Raw genomic sequence first — 21,791 nt, 5'->3', positions numbered from 1 at the left:
ACTTGTCTAGTAAGCCATGGACGGGCTCGTCCGGAGCTGACCACTCGTGGCCCAGATCCTCCACAGCCTTTGCAAGGACGTGGATGAGCTCGGTGTCTGGCTTTGGCATCTGAGGGGAAGGGGTTGCTTCGGGCTCCTGACCGGAATCGCCCCACTCCACCGTTTCTGACGCTGCCAAGGACACAGAGTCGTAGGCAGTAACGTCATCGATGATAATGTCCTCTTCAGACGTAGAGACCAGTCCACTAGCAGCTAAAGGGGGGCACTGGTCCTAACTTTTGAAGCACACCGACGTGAGAGGATGTGGGGAGGGTGGGGCACACAGGCACTGTGTCGACACCGATTGAGCCCGCTGAAAGAGATGTGCTGCCCCACTGTTTCTTTCTCTTAGGGAACGATGGGAGGGCTTGGTGGGTTGCCTTGATGAAACAAGGTGACCCACGATACAGAAAGAGCAGGAGCCATCAGCAAGTGCAGCCTCTGTGTGGGCACAGCTGAGGCAGGCGGCACACTCGCTGTGTCATTCTTCATCATGCAAGAGTGCCTTGCATGATCCACACTCACGGCACGGCATCTGAAACAACGCGCACTGAAATATGCTCCTGATGCCGGATGCCTGTAGAGATCGCATTGTGTCTCTGCCTCTGCTTTTTCTACAGCGGTGAGAAGAGCTGGAGCTTCTTCCATGGCTTCTTCTTTGCAGCAGTCAGAAAAGAGATGATCCTCGTTGCTGAAGGAGAATTGATCTGATTAATGAAACGATGGTCCAAGTTATATAGTGGTCAGCCACGCCCCTTCTTGCGGGTCGTAGCACCATTGGTTTGTGCAGCTAAACAAACGTGAACAAATCAGGCTTCAGCAGAATGGAAAAAAATATTTGTTTCACCATACACATAACTAGAGAGAACATTCGAAAGGAAGCTACTTATCACTACAGCACTATAAGGCAGTTTGGGATCATAACTGTGCGATAATAAAAAGGCTAGTAACAAATTAAGTCAAGCCCTAACAAATATCCTATTAATAATCTCAGATTACATTTCCGTCTATAAAATGATTCAGCCATTTTGAATTTACTGAAAATCATACTTTTTCAAACTCCTCCTAGGCCTTTCAATTTAACATATAGTAGCTTAGGACAATGCTGGCAAAAAAAGTTATCAAAAACTTGATTTGTCAAAGCATTGTAAGTCACAAATTGACTTGAATCTCCTGACTGAAATGTCCAAATTTAACAAAACTTGATTGGACACACTCAAAGTTCCATGACAATTGCACCTGTAGGGAACGCTACAACTACAATTGTCAATTTTTGTGATTTAGTGAATCAATTGAATCAACCCAATTTGTAACTTACAGAGAAAATTCCAAACAGCATTTATTCTCCTTTGAAAGGAACTGTGTGAAGGGGACACCACACAAAGGGATGTTCCAAATTGAAGTGAAATAGATTGAGGAAAATGTAATAGAAGGCTATTAGCCATTACCTATTTCAGTGCCAGTTTAGTTTCATCACACGGACCAAAAAAAACTACACAAAAAACAGCCCACATATAATTTTTCTAAATATTTTCTTTTATGTTCCACAGATGAAAGTCAGTCATACAGGTTAGGAAATGCAAACGTCATCAGTGCTGCATTGGAAAAAAGGCATTAAAACAGCAAATAGAAGCTCCAGACAGGCCTGAAGATTCACATTTTGTAGGACACACCCGGAATCATACACTCACACAATTCTGAGCTAATTTGCTTTCAGTCTGCTGAAAGGAATCATCTAAATTATCAGAGACTGGATTAGCTCACAACTTCCTTCATATAGTTAAAGCTGAATACTACATGACAACAATAAAATCTCTTGAAACTTTTCTCTTTTTTTGTATTAAGTCTGTAAAATTGAGAACCTCATGTTGTGAAAGCACCTGAGGGACCATACGTAGTTTCATTACAGATTAATTTAATGTTTAGATAGATGTATATACAGATCTTAAAAACTAACCAATTAATGACAGACGATCAAAGTAAGAAAAAATATGCTGCTTGTATTACGATTCCCCCTCAATGTTTGTGTTAATTTTTAGGGTCAAACCACCAAATCATACCAAACTAAAGAAGATGGTTATTTTTGCATATATTGAGGACATCATGTATATAACATATATTTCAAAATGAAATACGATGAACTGAGTCAAATAATCTTAAAAACACAATTTTGAGGCAACACATAGAGGGGAAAAAACTATGATGTGTGGAGACTTAAGTCTATATGGTTAAACATTTCCATTGGCTGGGGAGACCAGCTCCAGGATCTTGGCATTGAGTTTCTGATTGGTCCAATCTTTTGTGATGTCATCCAAATGGCTGTCAAAGTCCACCAATAGTCCCTGATCACCAGAGCTGAGCAGCTGATTAACTATGGAACAGGTTTCTTCCCACTGCCGAAGCATTATTCTAAAGAATACACATCATTAATTAATTGCAATGCAGCATTATCATCAACAATGCAGCAGATGCTTTTAGATTTGTCTTACGTGTGTTTGTCTTTGAGAGCCCAGCGGCCATCTTTACGCTCATACACCACGATCGGAGGAACACGGCCGCCTGGAAACATCTTTTCTCCATCAATCTGAAGAACAAACATTTGTTCCCTTTAAAACCAAAGGACTTTTCCAATTCACTTTTGCACCAAGGTGACAATTTCTGAATTACCATAAGCAACACGGCATTGTTACACTGCTCGAAGATCTTCTCTGCAATCTTCAATGCACATGGTGTAGGGCTGGAAAAAACAAACAAAAAACAGTTTGAGAAAAACAAGGGGTTAAAGCAAAAAAAAAAAAAAATCCTAAGCCTGAACTTTTTTTCTGGGGATTGCAGGAGCGGACACATATACAGGGTTATTTGGAATTTCCTTGAAACTAATTAGTAATGTATCTGCATTATCATTAGCCCTTGACAGGCTCAGACTACAGATTATGGTGGGATAAAACAGCAATAACAAGAAAGGTTACTCACTACAATAGGTGCAAACACATGTAACATTTAGGATGCTTTTGATATCAAGTTTTGTTGGTTAGCTTTGTCCTTGACAGGGTACAAGATGACTTACAATCTAAAACATGACATTTCTGAAATTGTTTTGTTTAAAATAAATAATGGTAAATTAAATACTAGGAAATTAATATAAAATAGGAAATATACAGAGACAGTTTACTACAGAAAACTACAGTTCAGTTCAATTAACAACAAGAAACATTAAATGGTCCAAGAACTGGTAACTTAAACAGGGTTTGTACAGATACTGAAAAATACAATTCCAGGACTTTCAAGGACTTGCACTATTTTTTGGTTTTCAAGGACTAAAATCAGATCTCACTTATCAATATTGTTATCTTCAAATTATAATAAATAAACTAATAAAAAATGGTGCAAATAAAGTGCAGCACATGCAAAGAATGCAATGACTGTGGCAACTGTAGTATTTAATAGTCTACTATGGTAAAGTTACCGCTTTCATTATTTAAACAGATTATTATTATTATTATTATTTATGAATATGATTGACCTGAAGAATGAAAGCTATGTCATACTAGTGGAAAACTATGAGCTATATCACGCTCACAGATAATCGGGATACGATTACAATACACTAAGCTCACAAGGTGAGGCAAAATGCAGTTACATGGTTCACTAGAATGACACAATGTTTTAATACTTAAAGAAATTTTCAAATGACAAAATATTTGTCTTTTAAAATCACAAAAAGTAAAACAATGCATTTGTATTTTGAAATGTTATTACTAATTTAGTGCTTAACTAATGATAATTTTGCTAATCAAATAATGTACCTACTTATTTTGACAAGTGAGTAATCTGATATTTTTTATTAATACAAATAGAACTAAGTGGAAAAACAGGATTTAATGACTATGTTTATATATAAAGTAACAATGAGGCAATAGTAATTGGCCTCAAATTAAGTATAAAAACTACATGGTTTTATTAAACAACACATTGTTAAATAATGTAATATGCCTAGACTATATTATAACAAATTACCTGCATAGGGAGCCAATGGCCTGGTGATATTTCATGTGATTCAACAAAGTTCAAATCAATTAAATTTTTAAACTTGGCCACATGCAAAGTCAGAAACTTTTATTTTGAGATCACAATGCACAATAAATCTCATAATAAGAAATATGTTGATGTATTCAATGATTTATATTAAACAGATCAAGTGAGTTTTCCCAGATGAACGTTAAGCAACCCAAACTCCAACCCCAAAGAGTTTTTCCGAGCAATCTATACTGGTAAATTACCGTTAAGAGATCATGTGTGAACAGGACCTTTTAAAAAAATACAGGTAAATTTGTTCTAACAATCATACCGTTCTTATGGAGATGATGTGATTACTCCGAGCTGTTTACAAAGATCCGCTGCTTTTTTAATAGCTTTTCTATGTAAATATGACACTAGGTAGAAATCTTTGTTAATTTTTCAATGTGTCGCTCTCGAGACTCAGGCTAATTCTTTTCCATTCATCAGCTAATGCACATGTGTTTATAAGAGCAAAAACTTCTGATTGGCTTTTGTAATGTTGTTTGATAATGAAAGCAGTGTTCCTCTCATACATTGGTAGACAAATCATGAACTTAAACTTAAATCAACACCCTTAGCCAAATGCCGCAAGTCGGAGATCCATTACAGTGCCAGAGAACTTTAAGCCCTGAAAAAGTAAAATGCAAGATGAAAAAAAAAAAAGTTAAAAAGTACCTGCTGTCTGAGACACAAGCATTGGCTTGATAATATCCCACAATCCTTTGCTGTGTTTGCAAACACCAAACATCGACCTACAACAGGAAACAATGACATGTATTCTACAAAAGAAGCATTTAAACTTTACATTTAATCATTTAAAGTTCTTTTCATTTCTGTGAAAGAAAAGAACAAGATTTAGATCCTATTGAAAGTTATTCTTTACACATATGTGTGTATATATATATATATATATATATATATATATATATATATACACACACACACATATATACAAACATACATACATACATACACACACAGGTGCTGGTCATATAATTAGAGTATTATCACAAAGTTGATTTAACTAATTACATTCAAAAAGTGAAACTTGTATATTATATTCATTCATTACACACAGACTGATATTTCATATGTTAATTTTTTTTTAATTTTGATGATTATAACTGACAACTAAGGAAAATCCAGAATTCAGTATGTCAGAAAATTAGAATGTTATGAAAAGGTTCAATATTGAAGACGCCTGGTGCCACACTCTAATCAGCTAATTAACTCAAAACAGCTCTAAAGCCTTTAAATGGTCTCTCAGTCTAGTTTTATAGGCTACACAATCATGGGGAAGACTGCGGACTTGACAGTTGTCCAAAAGACGACCATTGACACCTTGCACAAGGAGGGCAAGACACAAAACGTCATTGCAAAAGAGGCTGGCTGTTCAAAAAACTCTGTGTCCAAGCACATTAATAGAGAGGTGAAGGCAAGGAAAATATGTAGTAGAAAACCGAACCGCACCCTGGAGAGGAATGTGAAACAAAACCCATTCAAAATGTGGGGGAGATTCACAAAGAGTGGACTTCAGATGGAGTCAGTGCTTCAAGAACTGCTACTCGCAGATGTATGCAAGACATGGGTTTCAGCTGTCGCATTCCTTGTGTCAAGCAACTCTTGAACAACAGACAGTGTCAGAAGCATCTAAAGACAAAAAGGACTGGACTGCTGCTAAATGCTCCAAAGTTATGTTCTCTGATGAAGGTAAATTTAGCATTTCCCTTTGGAAATCAGGGTCTCTGAGTCTGGAGGAAGAGCGGAGAGGCACACAATCCACGTTGCTTGAGGTCCAGTGTAAAGTTTCCACAGTCAGTGATGGTTTGAGGTGCCATGTCATCTGCTGGTGTTGGTCCAAGTTTTGAGTGCTGTACATGCTCATACTTTTCATGTTCATACTTTTCAGTTGGCCAAGATTTCTTAAGTAATATTCTAATTTTCTGAGATACTGAATCTGGGATTTTCCTTAGTTTCAGTTATAATTATCAAAATTAAAAGAAATATACATGTGAAATATATCAGTCTGTGTGTAATGAATGAATATACTATACAAGTTTAATTTTTTGAATGGAATTAGTGAAATAAATCAACTTTTTGATGATATTCTAATTATATGACCAGCACCTGTATATTTGAAAATCCAATACACTTTATATACAGAAAACAGAAGCTCAAACATTTCAATAAATGGATAAGAGAGAATAATAAAATATCTTCATTTTGTGATCCCAAAACGACACGTTTAGAACAACAGAAATGATGACTTTTTTTTTTGGTGAACTACCCCTTAAAGGGATACAGTCACCAAAGTAAAATTAGTTCAGTTTAAGGAAGTCCTAAATGTGTTTCACCTATTTTCATTTAACAATTTTAAATTCATGACCCTTTTAAATCTTAAAGCTAATGACACAAAGACGTTCTTATACACAATCACTACTTTTGTAGTTTTGCAATGAAAAATCGTATCAGAAATAAAAACAATTGCCGAATAAGTGCTGGCACTCGCTGGATTAAGTGCAGCGGCATGTGAATTTTTCCACTGCAAATACTTATTAAAAGCACACTTACCTGTGTAAGAGCAAGCTGTGTGATTGGAGCCAGGGACAAGTGCGTGTGGAGCAGTGGCACACAGTCTGTGATACATACAGCCCCCCCTGCTGGACTGGAAGACAACAGTAGGCCGTTCACACTGCAGCGAGGAAACTGACTTGCATGTAGGTACATTTTGGCATAAGCCAGACAGGACAACTCCACCTCGCCCATCTGAAAACAACCCACAAGGGGGGAAAAGGGCCATAATATTTCTGTAGATAGCACTAGATGTACACAGTACTAATAATTGCAAGTAGACATGTGCCGGTATTCAGTAATGCGATATATCACGGTAATGAATATACAAGATAAATACCGTGAATATTGTATATTACAAATTATTCCAAATTTGGAATGCATTTTAAGAACAATTTTCCCATCAACTGGTCAAACTGCACAACACCACTGTATGATGCATGAAAATGTATGAAAGTACATTCACTCTCTGACAGCAGATGGCGCTAAACTGCAGAAAATGCAGCACTTACCCTGGAAACCCCATAAATAAAGCAGAGGCGCTGCTTTCTAAAAAATTACAAGTTTTAAATAGCGGTTCAGATTTTGTCGCCAAATACTTAAATATTTAGAATAAATGAGCATTTTTTTTTTATTATTATTGTAATCTGGACTACAACATGCCCCTAAATATTTTTTGAAAGCATTTTGATTCTTTATTCACACTTTACATTAGGGCTTCATTAGTTAACATTAGTTAATTCACTAGTTAACAAACTGCCAATGAAAGTCTTCTGAACATTCATCAATCTAAGGTATTCCTATATTTAATAACACATTGTAAAAATTGTAAGATGCAGCGGTGTTATTTAATGAGTTATCATGAACTAAGACTTGTATTTTTTAAAAGACCTTGAGAAACTGAGAAAAACGACTTTTAATGTTTTTTACTTCCAAATTATATTATATAATATATATTATATATATTATAGGCAATACGCTGGAATTTTAACAGTGAGATGTTTTCGTAATTAAATTTATCTACATTAAAAAACTGTGAGCTCAAACTTGATTTTTTTGTTTGATTTTGAAGTTAATGTACTCTGCCTTTGCATTGTCTGCAAAACGTTTGAAGTCAAACCAAGGCAAAAGGCTTCCACATTATCAATATTTGGTTGAAGATCACCATTTACAAAATTGTTATAGTAACAACTGTATTAAATTAAGTTATCATGGGTTGTCTCATATAGGCTATTGCATATACAGTAGAATTGTGACTGTATTATGTTTTTTTTTTTTTGTAAAAAGCAGACTTAAAGTGAAACAAAAGTGGATACCGTGGATACAAATGTATTTGCTATGCTCAGTAACTTAAAGGAATGCTAGACATAGCATAATTGCTTTTATATTGGTTTGTATGAAATAGCCTAACCTAAAAGAATGACTTGTGGATTTATGTGAACACCAGCAAATGGGAATAATGCTCAGAATGGTTGTGGATTAAACATCTTCAATCAGTCCGATGACGTCGACATGGATTAATTTGATCAGATTACAAGAAAAGGTACGATATAGATTTAATTGTGAACTGTTAGTAGACTACTGATTGAATGATTGAACACTGTATAACTCCAAACAGGTATCGTAACTTCATATTGATGCATGGCTAAACAAAGGCAGAAAGCGGTAACTCAATATGAGCATTTCCAAACAAAGTGAAAGAGCAGTAACTGGTGTTATAATGTGTTCTGCCTCGGTATCTCTGGGGCTTTTCGAAGTTACACTTGAGATGACCCATAACTTTTTGTGAAAAAACAACAAGATTGACACATGATAAAGGATGTCTTGAATGTCCTAAAAATATCAATAACTAATTACAAAAATCGAAGTTATGGTCTTTTGCCTTTGCACGGCCGTATTGCTTTATTGTGTTTAAATGTTCAGTTATTTTTTTTTTATAAGAAAAAAGTTATTTAACCTGTTATCCTGTATTATGATCACTTTTTTTAAACTAAATTTCAATACCGTGATAATATCTTACACCGTAATAAAAGCATTAACAATTAATCGCAACAGGAAAATTTGATACCAGCATATCCCTAATTGCAAGTAGTCGTGGTTATTCAGATCATTTAAGGAATATTTTTCTTGTATAAGGGCTCTAATGTCATCTTGGATCTAGAACACGACGAATCTATTGATGATTATTTATCTTGGTGTTTTTGTTCATGTGTTTAATGGTCATAAACTCAGAAGGCAGATGAGCAGAAAAAGTTACAAGACTGAAACTAAATTTGAGCGTGTGTCTTACACGAAGTAAAAAAAAAATAAATAAATAAATAAATAAATAAACACTATTTGCATGTGTTGATATGGGTGTTTTGCAGGTAACCCTGTGATGGACTTGCTTTGAAAGCAAGAGTCTGCCAATCAGTGCGTCAGGATGCAGCAGTCAGAGCAGCGATCATCATGTGATCACCGTGTCGGAGGACGAGGTTTGGATGGCACTAAAGCGAGTGCATCACACATCCTAACACAGGTTAATAAAGCCAGGCAAAGGCTGTACCATCTGCAACAGTGGAGGAAATTCAGTCTCTCACCAGTAATCCTGAAAACTTTCTATTCAGGGGCTATAGAAAGTGTACTGACTCTCAGATGTATTTCAGAGTGGTATGAGAAACAGCTCCAGTCAAGACTGCAAAGCCCTGCAGAGAGTTGTGCGCTTAGCAGAGCGTTAAAATCATCAAGGACTCTTTTTGCACATTTGCCTCTTGTACATCCCTGTGTATCTTAATATTTAAGACTACAGTTTACTTTCATGCACATTATTTTTCGTTCTATATTTAATTCTACAGTATACATTTTATTTTTTATTATTTTACTCTTATATTTTTATTGTTTACTTTTATTTCATTCTATATTTATGTATATTTTAATCTGTGTTGTATTCTTTAATAATTGCACTGTCCATGGAGTGGACCTGACTCACATTTCACTGCTGGTTATATATGCTCTATAATTGTGTATGTGACGAATAAAAATCTTGAATCCATTTGTCCAGTGTGTTTCCCTGCCTTTGTCCTGAGACGGCCCATTAAGACACAAAGTTTGTTTGGAAGATGGGTGATAGGATGCAAAATAAGCATGCAATGTCCAAGCTAATCAAAACAAACTGTCGACTAAATCAAATCTAGGAAGGTTTCTTTCTAAATTGTTGAACTGCAATATTCAAAATCTATGTCCAGCAAAGCAATTCTACCCGTTTATGAAAGTAGAAACGTGTGTGAAAGGATTGTATTATGCTCGACGTTCACACAGGCTGGTGCTCATAATTTCAAACGCCCTGATATCATCTGAAGATTACACTTAATTGAAACAGGTAACGTTAATGTCTTTAAATGAGCATATCTGTTATTAAAGTTGACAGGTCTTCCAGCTGGATTACAACCAAGTCGTTCCACACTATGAAGAAAGTGAGTAAGTTACGAGATTTGATTCGCGTGATTTGGTAAACGATTGATTGACAAATAATTGACGTGCAATACAATGTAATGTACATCTATGAAGCGTTGATCACAGCCGATTCATTTATCATAAATCCACAGAAAAATACTTACCTTTGTGTGTTTTGCTTTTTCAGTAGTCAAATATGAAATCTAAATTATTTATTCAAACACATTAAAAACAAGAATATTTGACTGTTTACTCCATGAGAACTGTCCTTTTCTTCATGAAGCCACCGTTCAACCTCGTGCATATTTCGCACGTTACTGCCGCCTGCCGGTCCTTAGTGGAACATACCCTGTAATCAGTTGTTTTGTTTACTTGTGTTTTTTAACTATTCCTTTAAACTATGCCCTGTGTTCAGAGCCTTTAAATTGCAGCTCGGCAAATTATAATTAAAAACTGCTGCAATCAAAGAAATAATCAATTAATAATTAAAGGAATAGCTCACCCAGAAAATGAAAATTTGCTAAAAATTTACTGAAAGGGCTAGAATAAATGTATTTTATTCATGATTTTATATGATTTGTATATTACTGAATATAATCGGCTATCACTAATAGGCTTTGAAGTGGAAGATTTCTAAAACAATACACATTTTAAATCGAGTTTTGTAGTGATTATAAAAAAAAAAAAAGTTTTATTCATTTTGTTCTGCAGAAATGAAACCGCATTCTCTAATTCATGTTAAAATACCCAGCTAAAAATGCTGGCAGATTGTAGGTCTAATGTAGGCCCTCCAGCTCATGTCAAAGCAATGCCAGCAGCACAGCAATTCTATCAATATGGTGCAAGGGAAGAGGAAAAATAGGAAAGAAAGTGAGCGAGATAAGGATAAGGAATTTTCTTAACATATAAGAAGGATACAAGTTGTATGTCACCAAGCTGCACTAGAGTTGTCTTGGCTAAGACTTCAAGAAGCCTATGCCACTCCAGAAGTGATAGAGAGCACCCTGATCAAATGTTCAGATAGCTTTCCTTGTCTTTCTTCAAAATATCACATAAAACTTAAATAGCTAAATAGACCTAAGTATGGAGTTGATTTATCTCTAAAGTAGATGAATACCCGCCTGGATTGGTTTATCTTGATTTTTTACACATTTTGTTTGCAGTGAGGACAAAGCCAGGAACGATGCTAGTTTTATGCTCTCAGAAAGTAGTCACACTTTCAACCGAAATGAAAGTTCTCTATTCAAGTACAGTGTTTCCAAAACCCCTGTGTCAGTGCAGAAGACAGACATGTCTAAAAATACTCAGTTGGAATTATTGCAATATTCCAGACACTGGCAAAAATATTTAATTAAACACTGCCCTCTTCATAACAAATTTCATCCTCCACCGAAATGTAGAGCCTTCAGAAGAAAATCATTAACAGAGCGCAAGAACCTCTTTTTAAGTGTTGCTCTCCAAATCATATGGCCAGAGAATGTCATCTGGCACTTAAATGCACAGAATATAAGTCTGATAGACACTGCACAACCATGCATCCTGATACTGCTCCATTCCCTTTTAAGATGTAAGATGCAAGAACCAAAAACTCAAGGGCAAGATAGTGTTGCTCCTAAGATAACTTCAAGATGTACAGAAATTTGTGGAGAAGGTATTCACCCCAATTGTGTGCTTCAGATGTGTTTGGCGCATGTCTTTCCTCAAGTTCATCAAGAATGCTCCATTGATGATCAGTGTTATTTGTCACTGGCCAATTCAAGAGTTCTTCTTCCAATTCATAGTTTCAGTCATTTCATGAAGACCTGGCGGGCAAAATATCCAGAACTGCAGCACTAGCCTGTTAAATTTCCATCTGTTCCAATCCAAAAATATCACCTCTCAAAAGAATAAAACAAAGAAATGTGAACAAAATGCAAGTTTTGGCCATTAGCAATCTGTATAAAGCACAATATTTCAATCACAAAAAACAACTTTTCAGACATTCTAAAACATTTAATGTGAAAACATTTAATGTGCCTTTAAAACAGTAATATTAAATATTAAATATTCAGCACACACCTTATTGATGATGCGTGCAGGCAAACAAATAAGCCAGGAATATTGAACCAATCCGCTACATTTTTCAGTGTTTTCTTAAGAATGGTTTTCTTTGGGAAAACTTTTCATATTAAACTTTACACAATGTGTTTATATACTGGGTTCATCTGCTTTCCTGTGCAAATTATGCTACATCAATAAGGTATATTTGGCCTTAAAATATTACTCTCTTACTACATTACTACTTTATGCAAACTCTTGTAAAGATAACTGGCAGTCAAGGGAGGAAAGCCTTGTTTTGCCTGCCTTCTTGCATTATTGACAAACTATTTTCTGTCATGATTCTGCCCTCGTGTCCTTGATTTTTCCTAGTCTTGAGGCAGGATCATGACAGACCCATGTTTTGTGTACAAGCGCATGGCCTTGTCTTTGGGCCATGTGCTTGTGTTGTCTCGTTCCCTTGCCCCGCCCCCTTGTTATCCTAGTCGTGTCGTGATTGTCCTATCTGTAACACCTGTCGTGTCTTGATTAGTTCCCCTATTTAGATCTCCTAGTGTGCTCTGTCTTGCGTCGGTTCATTGTACCTCTGTGTGATTTGTGTACCTCATATGTGTTCATCATTCGTGATTGTACCTTGTCCTTGAAACTCCTCGAAGTCTTTTGTCCTGCAGTGAGTGTTTGTTAGTAGTTAGTGTTCAGTCTTTGTTTACCTTGTTTATTGTGTTTTGTAGAATCATTTAGTGTTTACCCTAGCCCTTGTTTTCCCCCTCGTGGGTTTTTATTTTCCCCTTTTTGTGAATAAACCTGTTTGTGTTGTAAATCCTGTCTGCACCTGAGTTCCTCCTTACCAAGAACCTGACAGAATGAACCGACCACCAAGGAACTCAGCAGACAGGAGGCAATGCTGGATGGCATCAGCCAGCCAGCGAGATTGTTTTGAGGGCTCTCGCCTTGTGGTGTTCCGGGGGACCAGGGGAGGTCGTTCCGGAGTGAGCGGGCGAGAGGAGGAGCCCCAGAGGTCCCCACCTACCCAGCTGCCGGCGATCCCGGAGGGTCGTGTCCTGGCCGTGGCAACCCTGGGGGGTCAGGCAAGCCCCTCCCAGAGTCCTGAGGTGCCCTCCTCAGCCAGCAGTCTCCCCATGAAACGAGGGAGACGGTTTTCATGGGAGTCGGCTTCAGAGTCTTCGGCGTCCGAGTCTGCCCTGTCCGAGACCAAACTCCCCCAACCCGCCTCTGACCCAGCTGTAGCCTCTGCACCGCGCCCGAGGAGGAAGAGGAAGAAGAAGGGGCCTGCCGGTCCTGTGACCCTGTCTCCTCCCGAGTCAGCAGCGGTGAGCGTGCCTGAGCCAGCAGCGGTGAGCGCTGGCGTGCCCGTGCCAGCAGCGGAGAGAGCTGGCGTGCCCGTGCCAGCAGCGGTGAGCGCTGGCGTGCCCGTGCCAGCAGCGGAGCGAGCTGGCGTGCCCGTGCCAGCAGCGGTGAGCGCTGGCGTGCCAGCAGCGGAGCGAGCTGGCGTGCCCTTGCCAGCAGCGGTGAGCGCTGGCGTGCCCGTGCCAGCAGCGGAGAGAGCTGGCGTGCCCGAGCCAGCAGCGGTGAGCGTGCCCGAGCCAGCAGCGGTGGGCGTGCCCGAGCCAGCAGCGGTGAGCGTGCCCGAGCCAGCAACAGTGAGCGTGCCCGAGCCGGCAAAGAAGAGAGCTGCAGTCGTGAGAGCGGAGGAGAGAGCCGCGGCCGACTCTGCAGCAAAGACTCTTGTACAGTCGGTCTCATCCCATAAGGAGCTGCCTATTATCCTAGCTGCTAAAGCTTTTTCTGATTATTTGTCCCGTCTTGTCCAAATTTTAGAAGTCCCCGTCAGTCCTGTTTTGTCCCCTGACCCTGTCCCCAGAAGTCCTAAGTGTCCAGCCGTTGTCTCCCCGTGTCCTGTTGATGTGGCCCCGTGTCCTGTTGATGTGGCCCCGTGTCCCGTTGATGTGCCCCCGTGTCCAGTAGATGTTGTATCCCCGTGTCCTGTCATCTCCCCGTGCCCTGTAGATGTTGTCTCCCCGTGCCCTGTAGATATAGTCGCCCCTCGTCCTGTTGATGTAGTCGCCCCTCGTCCTGTTGATGTTGCCCCGCGTCCCGTAAGTGTTGCCCCGCGTCCTGTGTCTGCTCCTGTCAGTTATCCCGAGAACCCTCCCCGCCCCTCACCACCCAGACCTGCCCGTACCCCCCGTCGTCAGCCTTCGTCCTGTCCTTCTAAAACTCCTGCCCCACCCACTCACCCTGGTCTGCCCCCCATGAACTTTGTGGTCCCGCCCCCTCCCCTTCCCTGTTTGTTTTTTTTGTTATGTCACCCTAACCCTGCCGTCGTGTATTCATGTCTGCCTTTGTTATTATTTGTCGTGTCTTGTTGGTTTGTGTCTGTGTCCCAGTCCGTCATGTCAGTCATGTCCCGTGTTTGATGTTCCCTTGAGGAGCGTCTGGAAGCCGCTCCTTAAGGGAGGGGTTCTGTCATGATTCTGCCCTCGTGTCCTTGATTTTTCCTAGTCTTGAGGCAGGATCATGACAGACCCATGTTTTGTGTACAAGCGCATGGCCTTGTCTTTGGGCCATGTGCTTGTGTTGTCTCGTTCCCTTGCCCCGCCCCCTTGTTATCCTAGTCGTGTCGTGATTGTCCTATCTGTAACACCTGTCGTGTCTTGATTAGTTCCCCTATTTAGATCTCCTAGTGTGCTCTGTCTTGCGTCGGTTCATTGTACCTCTGTGTGATTTGTGTACCTCATATGTGTTCATCATTCGTGATTGTACCTTGTCCTTGAAACTCCTCGAAGTCTTTTGTCCTGCAGTGAGTGTTTGTTAGTAGTTAGTGTTCAGTCTTTGTTTACCTTGTTTATTGTGTTTTGTAGAATCATTTAGTGTTTACCCTAGCCCTTGTTTTCCCCCTCGTGGGTTTTTATTTTCCCCTTTTTGTGAATAAACCTGTTTGTGTTGTAAATCCTGTCTGCACCTGAGTTCCTCCTTACCAAGAACCTGACAATTTTCCTTGACACTGTAAAGCTGCTTTGATGCAAACAGTATTGTATAAGGCACAATACAACAAAGGTGACTTGACTTGACTTGATTCCATGTGGATGTTCCTGTAAGGGTGTGACGTCAAGGAAAAACTATGAATTGTTTGGAATCCAAAGCAGCCTGTCACCATAATTGCTGGAAACTTGTGCTGGATCCATTGAGATAAATGGAAAGTAAGCAAATAGTTTTCAAAGTAGAAGCTTTGGATGGTAGCTTGTTTCTGGACCTTCCTCAATTAACTGAGTGCAATGAGATCATGAGCAATAGATCTGAGATTCCCACACTATAGGTCGCTCTCGCTTATCCACATCTTAGGGCTGTGGCACAATAATTCTGAAGTTAGATCCGGATGCTCAGATCTTAATATTTTTGGGAAGAGATATGATTCATGTACACAAAGTGAGACAACAAATTTGCTGAGCATTTTTGTGTGTCTGCCCTGGGACCTGGACACGGCAGTCCTTTCAGCCTCTCCTCTCTATTTTTGTTACACACCTCTTCTTACCCCTATATTTTTTAAAGGAGTGCAAAGGTACACACATTGTAGGATGGGGTATAGTGGTTAAGTGAAACCATAGGTTTAGGTTGCTCCTATTCTGCCTTCACTTTGGTGTCTCTCTTCCTGAAGTTTAACAGATAGATAAACTCTTTCCAACACGTTGACTTGTGGGAGAATGAAGACACAAGGATTGTGGGAAATGTAGTTCAAAAGGTGACAGACACCGTGGGGAAGGAGGACATCTAGTGGTTACCCAGGGAACACAAACCAGACACTGTGACATAACCCCCCTCTATGGAGCAGCTACCAGACGCTCCAAGACTTGACCGTCAAAACAAGAGACCTGGAGGGATGTGGACTGGAGAAGGCTCACGGGGGGGGGACGGAGGGCCAGTTCCATAGAGGGAAACAGAGAGAAGAGGGCAAAAAACAACACAAAACAAATATTTAAAAAAACAACAAAACATAAGTCCTGGAAGGACAGAATGTTCAGTGGCCCAGGGCCAAACCGACAGAGCAGGAATACAGGGTGGAGCAAGGTGGAATTGGAGCCATGCGGTTGAGTCAGAAACCCACCAGGGCGGCGCAGAAGACCACCACATCAGTGCGGTCGAAACAGAAGCCCACCAGGGTGGCGCGGAAGACCACCACAACTGTGTGGTCGAGACAGAAGCCCACTAGGGTGGCGCAGAAGACCACCATATCCATGCAGTCGAGACCGAAGCCCACCAGGGTGGCGCAGAAGACCACCACAACTGTGCGGTCGAGACAGAAGCCCACCAGGGTGGCGCAGAAGACCACCATATCCATGCAGTCGAGACCGAAGCCCACCAGGGTGGCGCAGAAGACCACCACAACTGTGCGGTCGAGACAGAAGCCCACCAGGGTGGCGCAGAAGACCACCATATCCATGCAGTCGAGACCGAAGCCCACCAGGGTGGCGCAGAAGACCACCACATCCGTGCGGTCGAGACAGAAGCCCACCAGGGCGGCGCAGAAGACCACCACAGCCGTGCGGTCGAGACAGAAGCCCACCAGGGCGGCGCAGAAGACCACCACTTCCGTGCGGTCGAAACAGAAGCCCACCAAGGCAGCGCAGAAGACCACCACGACTCTGGGGGGTCATCAATGACTTGCCCCCGACTCTGGGGGTCATCGGTGACTTGCCCCGACTCTGGAAAGTCAACGGGGACCTGACTCGACTCTGGAAAGTCAACGGGGACCTGACTCGACTCTGGAAAGTCAACGGGGGCTGGCGGCCATCTTGTGCAGCGGCACTGGCTCGGCAGACATGCATCTCCTATCCCCTCTCCGTTCACAATGGCAAGACGGCGGCTCCAATCTGTCCCTCACAAGCCCTTGATAATGCTAATGGGGAATTGGCTGAGTGCAATGATTAGTGACCAGGGACAGCTGAGTGCAATGAAGACACAAGGATCGTGAGAAATGTAGTTCAAAATGTGAAAGACACCGTGGGGAAGGAGGACATCTAGTGGTTACCCAGGGAACACAAACCAGACACTGTGACATACACTATGTACTTATGCACTATGTACTCAACCCTTTAGTGTATGAATTACATTATTACATTAAGGTTATTTTGTCATTTATAATCAGAGTCTGATAGCTAAATTATTTCTGATTCTGCACTGTCTTTATGAAATCAAAGGCAGCGAAGGATACATCTATTGCTGCCTTCAAATTTTGATCAGAAGAAGGTATCTCCAGAGACAGGCAGTAAAGTAGAATTTGGATTCAGATGTGCTTTGATGCCTTCCTGCCTTAGAATGCTGCTCTCCGAAGGCAGCATTTTAGAGCTTTCAGACGCAGCATGAATTTAAATAGATGATCCAGAACAGCTCCTTTTGAAAATCTTATGGCCCCCAAAATGCTACATCTGGCTATGCCCAGATGTCTTAATAATATATTTTTAATAATTACATGGATTTAACTGCTTTTTACTTCGTATTCCTAAAATGTGGGGATGTTTATTATGCCTGAAAATTTAAATTAAATTTTGCTTGCAAGTAGTTTCATATTTTAGGGAATGTTCACAATGTTTTACTATCATTGTACTCAAATGACCTCTTAACTTTTTAATCAAAGGAAAATATGGTATTGAAAGCCCTGTTTAATAACTGTGGCTATACAAAAAAGGTAAAGACACTAATAAGTTTATTTATGAGCTTTAGCCACTGCATCACCTCTCTCTGAGAAGTACCTGCAGATAAACTTTACTACATGACAAAATGAATACATATGAGCAGTCTAAAATAAATTGCACCTTTACAATCTTTAGTAAACATAATGTACTGAAATAGGAGGGACTTGCATATTCTCAGTGGCCATTGATTTATTATATCCTATATAAATGTGTGAAATAGTGAATGGTGACTAAGGCTCCGGACTCCTTTTGATGCATCTCTTTTGTGCCCCACTGAAAATAGAAGTCAAACACATTTGGTAGTTTAACATTTTATTCTTGAGTAAATTTAGCTTTTGTAACTTGAGAAAATAATATCCTATAATAAATGTTTATTCCTTTTTGTGTGCATTTGATTTTAAATATGTCTTTCTATATTAGTCTTATACAGAACATTTGTATGCTAAAACTGTAAACTCCTTGTTACAAGTATGGTATAACCATCACTTCTACCACAAAAGACTGCTTTGTAAGTAATCTTCTTGATCGATCTAAACAGTCTGACACCGTGGTATAATGAGAACCCTTGCACCCTAAAGAGAGGAATCTGGAAAAAAGAGCGCAGCTGGAGGAAAACAAAAGTAGAGGTATTTTGCATTGTTTGGCAGGAAAGTAACCTATCCTAGCGAAAAGCATAAAAAACTGCTAGATCTGATTACTTTTTGTCTAGGATATGTCCCAAAACCTTCAAACTGGCTGTTATTAAGCAAAAAAATAAAAAACACAACTTGACCCCAAACACTGAGTTAATTACAGACCAATCTCAAATCTCTCTTTTCTGTCCAAGATACTAGAAAATGTAAAATCCTCACAATTATATTCCTACTTAAGAGTAAAATGGTATCTGTGAAAATGTCCAGTCAGGATTGAGACCATATCATAATACTGAGCCTGCTCTCATTAGAGTTACAAGTGACCTGCTCTTATCATCTGGTCGTGGTTGTAGCTGACCGCCATCCATTCATAGCAGTGAATTAAGAGGTATCATATTGATCACTAGTGTATCACTAGTTTGGAGTACCTCAAAGCTCAGTAAAAATGCTGATACTCTTCACACTTTACATGGGAGATATCATAAGGAAACACTGTATTCACTGTTATGCTGATGATACTCTACATTTCTTCATGGCCCGGGGAAACATACCAATTTGAAAAATGTACGGAATTCATATTCAATATAATAAACTGGATGATGAGTAATTTCTTACTGCTAAATTCTGAAAAAACAGCAGTGTTAATTATAGGACCTAAAAACTCTGCATGTAATAATCTAGAATGCTGTCTACTTGAAGGCTGCTCTGTCAATTCCTCGTCATCAGTTAGGAACCTAGGTGTACTATTTGATAGCAATTCAAGTTCAAGTCCGCTTTATTGTCAATTCTTCCACATGTACAGTACATACATACAGAGAATCGAAATTGCGTTACTCTCAGACCCCCGGTGCACACAGATAACATTAACATTAAAGCCTAAAAATCTAGATCAAAATATAAAATGTAGATACAACTATACAATAAGGGAATGTTAAAAAATAATAAAATTAATAATAAAATTAAAAAATAAAGTTAAATTAAGCAGAGCAAGGCAAAAAGCAGATAGAGTGCAAATCAATGAAGTGAACAACAGTGCAGATAAAAGATTATTTAGTGCAAAAAAAAAAAGCTTATTAAGTCTGATTAAAGTGGCAAAGGGCTCAAGAGCAGTTATTTTATTAAACTGACTGATGAGGTAGTGGAATGACGTCAGTTCCATGGAGAATGAGGTAGTGAGCAGACCAAAGCTGCACAAAGTGACTGGTGCATGTCATCGTATATTAGTGGGGGGAGGGATCTGGGGGGGGGGGCAAGTTTGGGAGCGAGTTCAGTTTCCTGACAGCCTTGTGGATGAAGCTGTCCTTCAGTCTGCTGGTCCTGGCCTGGAGACTCCGCAGTCTCCTCCCTGATGGCAGCAGACTGAAGAAGCTGTGTGATGGGTGGGTGGGATCACCTGCAATGCAGAGGGCTTTGCGGGTGAGACGGGTTCCATAGATGTCCTGGAGGGAGGGGAGAGAGACACCAATGATCTTTTCAGCTGCTCTCACTATGTGTTGCAGAGTCTTTCGGCAGGACACGTTGCAGGCGCCATACCACACAGTGATGCAGCCTGTCAGGATTCTCTCGATGGTCCCTCTGTAGAAGGTGTACATGATGGGGGGTGGGGCTCTGGCTCTCCTCAGTTTGCGGAGGAAGTAGAGACGTTGATTTGATTTATTGGCCAGTGCTGCTGTGTTTTCAGTCCAGGAGAGGTCCTCTGTGATGTGCACACCCAGGAACTTGGTGCTGCTCACTCTCTCCACAGTCGCACCGTTGATGGTCAGAGGAACTTGCTGAGTGTGTGCTCTCCTGAAGTCTACAACAATCTCCTTCGTCTTCTCTACGTTCAGAGAGAGATTGTTGTCACTGCACCACCCGGACAGGTGGCTCACCACGCTCCTGTAGTTTGTCTCATCCTTGTTGCTAATGAGACCCACCACAGTCGTGTCATCCGCAAACTTAATGAAGAGGTTGGAGCTGTGTGACGGTGTGCAGTCATGGGACAGCAGAGTGAAGAGGAGGGGGCTCAGCACACATCCTTGGGGGGCCCCAGTGTTCAGTGTGATGGTGCTGGATGTGTTGCTGACGACCCATACTGCCTGAGGTCTTCAAGTCAGAAAGTCCAACAGCCAGTTGCACAGCGAAGTGTTGACCCCCCAATCTTTCCAGAAATCTTTTTAGAAAGCCACATTTCTAGCATTTGAAAAAACTGCATTTTTCATCTAAGAAATATATCTAAATTATGACCTATGCTCTAAATGTAAAATGCAAAAATGTTAATCCATGCATTTATGACCTCAAGATTCGATTATTGTAATGCTTTATTGGCTGGTCGTTCTGCACGCTTAATAAACAAACTCCAGCTGGTTCAAAATACAGCAGCTAGAGTTCTTACTAGAACCAGGAAGTATGATCATATTACATGAGTGACGTGACATTCAGCCAAGTATGGTGACCCATACTCATAATTCTCTCTGCAATTAACCCATCCGAAGTGCACACACACATAGCAGTGAACACACACACACACTGTGAACACACCCGGAGCAGTGGGCAGTCATTTATGTTGCGGCATAAATGCGGCAGGGAGCAGTTGGGGGTTCGATGCCTTGCTCAAGGGCACCTAAGTCGTGGTATTGAAGGTGGAGAGAAAACTGTACATGCACTCCCCCTACCTACAATTCCTTCCGGCCCGAGACTCGAACTCACAACCTTTCGATTGCGAGTCAGAGTTGCTAACCGTCAGGCCATGACTTCCCTAACCCGGTTCTGTCAACACTGCACTGGCTCTCTATTAAACATTGTATAGATTTTAAAATCTTGCTTATTACTTATAAAGCCCTGAATGGTTTAGCTCCTCAGTATTTAAACAATCTCATATTACATTAGAGTCCTTTGCGTCTGCTGCGTTTTCAAAACTCTGTCAGTTTGATAATACCTAGAATATCAAAATCAACTGTGAACAGCAGATCCTTTTCCTATTTAGCGCCCAACTCTGGAATAACCTACATAAAATTGTTTGGGAGGCAGACACACTCTGTCAATTTAAACCTGGATTAAAGACCCATCTCTTTAAGGTGGTTTACACATAAAACACTAACACATTTCTAATATTCAATTCCATTAAAGAATTTGTAAGCTGCAGTAATTAGGTTAATCAGAACACTTTCCATTCTTGCTACATCATTAGAATAATGGCATCTACGCTAATATTAGTCTGTTTCTCCCTTATTCTGAGGTCACCGTAGCCACCCAATCCAGTCTGCATCCAGATCAGATGGTCAATGCAGTCACCCAGATCCAATACATTTACATTATATTTATTCATTTA

At 40.3% G+C, this 21,791-nt stretch overlaps 1 protein-coding gene across 1 annotated transcript; it reads right to left on the bottom strand.

Annotated features, from left to right (window-relative positions):
• Positions 1-1,554: 1,554 nt before the first annotated feature.
• On the bottom strand, positions 1,555-10,433 carry emc9 (ER membrane protein complex subunit 9). The gene is made up of 6 exons (XM_052610788.1): positions 10,266-10,433; positions 6,670-6,864; positions 4,774-4,850; positions 2,707-2,776; positions 2,529-2,623; positions 1,555-2,448 (listed from the first exon to the last, which is right to left on the bottom strand). Exons 2-6 carry the CDS (start codon positions 6,862-6,864, stop codon positions 2,268-2,270), a joined length of 618 nt encoding a protein of 205 aa, XP_052466748.1. The 5' UTR covers positions 10,266-10,433; the 3' UTR covers positions 1,555-2,267.
• Between the last annotated feature and the right edge of the window lie 11,358 nt (positions 10,434-21,791).

This window comes from Carassius gibelio, chromosome A12, assembly GCF_023724105.1.
Source record: "Carassius gibelio isolate Cgi1373 ecotype wild population from Czech Republic chromosome A12, carGib1.2-hapl.c, whole genome shotgun sequence".
In the NCBI taxonomy this organism is placed as follows: domain Eukaryota; kingdom Metazoa; phylum Chordata; class Actinopteri; order Cypriniformes; family Cyprinidae; genus Carassius; species Carassius gibelio.
Note: the sequence above shows the minus strand (reverse complement) of the source record. Positions and strands in the feature narration are given on the sequence as shown.